Source organism: Nanorana parkeri, unplaced genomic scaffold (assembly GCF_000935625.1).
Source record: "Nanorana parkeri isolate BGI_ZX_2015 unplaced genomic scaffold, ASM93562v1 scaffold303, whole genome shotgun sequence".
Classification (NCBI taxonomy): Eukaryota; Metazoa; Chordata; class Amphibia; order Anura; family Dicroglossidae; genus Nanorana; species Nanorana parkeri.
Window position 1 is genome coordinate 107,035 of NW_017306571.1, and position 5,025 is coordinate 112,059.

The 5,025-nt window shown below is 43.6% G+C and overlaps 1 protein-coding gene across 1 annotated transcript in view; it reads right to left on the reverse strand.

Annotated features, from left to right (window-relative positions):
- Positions 1-2,037: 2,037 nt before the first annotated feature.
- SERPINI2 (serpin family I member 2) overlaps positions 2,038-5,025 on the reverse strand; it is a 24,935-nt gene continuing 21,947 nt past the window's right edge. Inside the window, exon 8 of the mRNA XM_018557788.1 lies at positions 2,038-2,251. Within this exon, the coding sequence (XP_018413290.1) occupies positions 2,175-2,251 (77 nt within the window). The 3' untranslated portion in view covers positions 2,038-2,174. The remainder of the gene's footprint in view (positions 2,252-5,025) is intronic.

The following is a 5,025-nucleotide window of genomic DNA, read 5'->3' on the forward strand; positions in this document are numbered from 1 at the left end:
AACTGCTGTGCTCTGCATCTGCTCCACACTTGGTGTGAACAAGCCATAAAGGTGGCCATACACCTTGCAACCATTGTACAACTTTTGTTGTCCAGATATCTCACCCTCGTTCAATTTTCGTACAAACAGCCCATCATGCACAGACCAATGTAGTTCGCAATTAATGTTCGTCGGCACCACTAACTGGCCGATTTTCATCGATCGAAAGAACACATTTTCGTTTTAGTATGTGCAGTTTTCATCTTGAGATTTGTGTTGTACAACAACGCCACTAACCTGTCAATTTTCGTTTAACTAGACAAAAGTTTTCTAACTTGCTTGAAAGACAAAAATCTGCCAGATGTACAGTAATTGAGGTTGTACACTTCCCATCAACTGGCAGATTTTTGGACAAAAACGCGATCGCAGACAAAAATCTCCAGATAATTGTAAAGGTGCCCATACACTGCACGATTCTCGTACGAGAATCGCGGAAAATCCCGCGATCGTACGATAATCGTGCAGTGTATGGAAGGCGCGCGACCGTTCCTACTGTACGGTCGCACGACTTTTGTATTTCGAGCATGTTGGAAAACCAGCCGAGAATCGTACGATTTTCGGCTGGTTTTTGGCATGATCGAGAGATAACTGCCGAACGGGCCGGTGTGTGCACGCGCACACTGCCCATTCAGCATTGCAGTCATCAGAAGCCCTCCCCTCAGCGGGGCGGGCTTGCGATGATTGCAAGTACGATCTGCCTGTCCAAGATGGGCAGATCGTACGTTTTTTAAGTACTTTACAACCCTCGCAAGACTAAAGTCTTGCGAGGGTTGTAAAGTGTATGGGCACCTTAAAGTGACATTAAACCCGCAAGTTTTTAACATAAACCAATACTGTAATCCATGGTTGTTTCCCTTCTCTTTGCTACTCTTTTAAATGCACATGTGTTCTCATGCTTGGGAAGAACTTCCCTTTGCAGCTGAGTGCCTCTTCCTGTAGTGCTGGCTCAGGTTGTGAACCTACACACAGACACCATGTATCCATTCCTGAGACAAGGCAGTCTGCTGCAAAGGGAAGTACTCCCCCAGCATGAGAAGACATGAGGATTTAAAAGGAAGAGCAGCAAAGAGAAGGGAAACAACCATGGATTACAGTAAGGCGCACATTACAGTATTGTTTTAATACGTCCCCCTTGATTAATTAGGCCTCTAAATTTGGCCCATTGTTTTATTTGAGCTTGACATGCCTGCCCTAGAATATCAGCATCCTCATGCTCTAGTTGGAGCCGGTCTTTCTCATCTAGTACCTTAAGGCACAATTACATATATGCATTATCACATGTTAATTCACAGGTATATGTACATTGTAGTGCATTGCCATTCATTTTAAATTGCACCCGACACACATATACAGTGAAGATTCACCTGCGCTGAAGCCCACCACAACGCACAGGTGTAAATATGTAAGGTCTTCTTCACACCACCTGCGTTCAGGCTGTACTGGCCATTTTTTTTTCAGCGCAGCCAGAACGCATGACAAGGCAATTTGCCTTGCCATGAGTGGTGACAGTTTCACACCTCTGCGTTCTTAAAAAGCAATACGGCATGCATTACTTTTTTTAAGTGCAACGCAGTGACATCTCAATAAAGTTCTAACAAAAAAAGAAACTGTGATACGGATCGATCAAGCGCATCAACACTGTAGAGGCGCGTCTGCTGGTGTGAACAAGCCCTAAAGAAGGCATCCGATCATCAGTTATTATCATTACTACACAGACTGAGCTTCCAGTAGACTGGAGAATCTATGTGAATCATAGTTGATCGTGCTTTTTTAATGGAGACCAGGTGCCGATGATATCATACACCGTATATGCAAATATAATGTCTGTGAACCATGGATCGTCAGAAAGAACACTGCAGGGTTCCAAGAGACACACAGCATGTTCAAGGATAGAACGATGGTACCAACCATTTATTTCTGATGAGGCAAATACAAGTCACTTTTATTTTTAAAGTTAATAATAATTATTAGTAGTAGTAGTATGATGATGATTATTATTATTATGTCAAGCTACAGTCTCTTCACCATCCACGGCAGTTCCCGGAAGATATATCCAATGTAAACGGCAAGAAAATAGCTGACGTTGTTTGATTGGCTGGATGCTGAGAACGGCTCTAAAAAAATCTTTATTTTATTTATAATGATTCTACATCTCGACCTCTTGCATCGCTCACATCTGGATTTGTCACCTTTCCCATAAACAGAATTGATCCTAGAGAAGAAAACAAAAAAACATTAAAAAGCAATGATATTTGACAGCATGATCAAGAAACAATGGCAATCAATAAACAACTGTGTTTGTTTCAAATTATAGATAATCATTACATTGAAATATGTTTGTTCAGACGTCTGTAATTAATTGTCGTGTCTCCCACTGGGAACAGGGGTTCATTACAGTTTGGGGTTCATTTTTTAGGGGGCAGTGAAAAATGTCATTTTCAGTTCCGTGTAATTCCAGCAGTATGTGCGCGGAAGATATAGATCCTAAATTCATTTGACTTATTTAAGAGGTCACACAGCACTGGCTTTTCCCTGAAATAATACATTAACCTGTTCCTTCTCCCGTCACACTTTGCAGCTTGAATGCAGCGAAAAGCATGAGATATCACTCTCGGTTATGATGGCCATTACCTTTTACAGACAATAAATCGGCTTCTCTGGTCTATTTTGGCAATGAAAGTTGCAGGTGACATTGTCATACATCATAAATTTCTCTCAATTGAGGAATTCATGAGCACGCCGCTGTAATAGGCAATCTGTTTCTGTCTATAATTGTGCACAGAAGCAACTATAACACTAATATTTATTTTAAAATATAAAAATCAATGAAATACAACATGAATTTACAAAAAAAATACTGTACAAAAAGAAAATAGATCCTGCTTATGTAGACAATACAGTCTCAAAAAGTGCCTACATTTAAAGTGATGCTAAACTGAGGAGTTAAATATTAAAGATGCATTCAAGTACCCTAACTATTAACAAAAATGTATCTTATTTGTGTATCACGTGGCTGTAGATCCTCAAATCATCTCTGAATTGGTGCTGACACTGTCCTTCCTTCTGGAGGGTGGCTACTTTTGTTCCCCATGGTCCCTGTGTGTGTTGTAAAGTAGTCACCGCTCCAAGATCACTCCCATGATGGACTACAATCTCAATGCAACTTAACTAACTAAACTTGAGATTGTAGTTGATCACAGGAGTAAGCTTGGAGTGTTGCCTACGGTGTGATACACAAATAAGCTACATTTTTGTTAATAGGGTACTTGCATTTGTAAGATTTAACTCCTGAGTTTAGTGTCACTTTAACCTGTTCCTATCCAGCCATTGTAATTAAAGGAGAACTATGAGGCGAGTGCTTTTCACTCACCTCATAGTTCTAGCCGACCTGTGACAATGAGACTGTCACAGGTCGGCTCAGTAGATCGGGAAGTGAGCGAACACATACCGGCGTTCGCTCACCTCTCGATCCTGTCCCGGCTCTCTGCCCGTGACAGGGGAGGGGCTGGATTCCCCCCGATCCTCCAGCGCTGACTGGCTGAACGGACGGGGGAGGGGGCGGGTACAGCTGGCTCTGCCTCTAGATAGGCAGAGCCAGCTGTCAGTCACGCAGCTGGGCGGATCCCGGCACAATTGTCGGGATCCGCTTCAGCTGCGGCGTCTCAGTATACCGCGAGCAGCAGCTCGCGGTATACTGCGGCGTCTCAGTATACCTAGAGCTGTAGTTTGCGGTGACGGAAGGACGCTAGTTTGTGTCCTCCCGTTACCCTAAGGAGAACTATGGGGAAAAGCCTTAACCCCATAGTTCTCCTTTTAAATAGCTGGACAGGTCACTCTTGAATGCGGGTGGGCGATTTTAAACGTCCTTTCCCGCTCTACCCTGCGTTTGCACAAGGAGGAAACTGCCAGTATTTTAAAGTATAGAGCCACTAGATCATTTCTATGTTATGTGCAAGTTTGTATCCCCCCTGCTGCCGGCTATCCTGGGCTCGGCTGTCCCTCGGGCAGGCCCGAGACCGGTGGGTTGGCTCTCTGAACTGAGGGAGAACGGCACACATCCACCTGCTTATCTCCCCTCTGATCTCTGAATGCAGACGTAATGTGCATTACATGAGCTTCATCAGCTTCTTTTGGGGTCACTAGGTGACACTAGGGGTCTAATAGACCTCTGATGTCTCTATAAGTGGTGACAACTGAAATTTTGCATCTCACATCACTTTGTCCTCATGACAATGGTCAACAAAACAAATAGAGAGAATGAATCCCCCAAAGATTTAAAAAATATTTGGTCTTAGATATTCAAAGCGGAAGTAAGCTGTTGATATTAAAAAAGAAATGGGCCCCAGGAGCTGTTTGATATAATGTGCTAGTATGCACAGTATAAGAGCCCATTATAGCAGAATTACCTGCAGTAGCAATCCTCTCCAGTGCTGCTCCCTGCGGTCATCAGTGCTGACATCTTCTCCCATTCCTCTTCCGGGATCAGAATCTTCAATTGCTTGATGGACCGGGCCCCAATGACGTAACTCCCCCTCATCAACACTTACATAATAGGCCATCCTGGATTTTGGAGTTCTTGTGAGTTCTCTTGGATGGAGCGAATAGCATAAAAAGCTGCCTCTTGGTACCCCCATTGACATCCTGCTTCCACTTAAAGCCCAACCCCACACATTTTCAGTCCCCACCAGGTTTTTTTTTTTAAAAAGCAGCTCCAGTTGCTATTTCTACCCATTCTCTGGTGCCTTCCCCTGCAAACTCAGCCATCTAGTGATGTGTTGCAGCTCTTTGTCTGGGTTGAATGATGTCCAGCATCATTTAACCCACGTTCTGTGATCCCAGGACAGGCTAACAGAAGAACACTGCAGAGAGTATTGTCACATCATTGTGTGGTGTTGCTCTGTGCAACATCCGCCCACCGCCAGAGGGGAAAATGGGGTGAATGTGATATCAGCAGACCAGATACCTGGAAAACAGTATATATATATA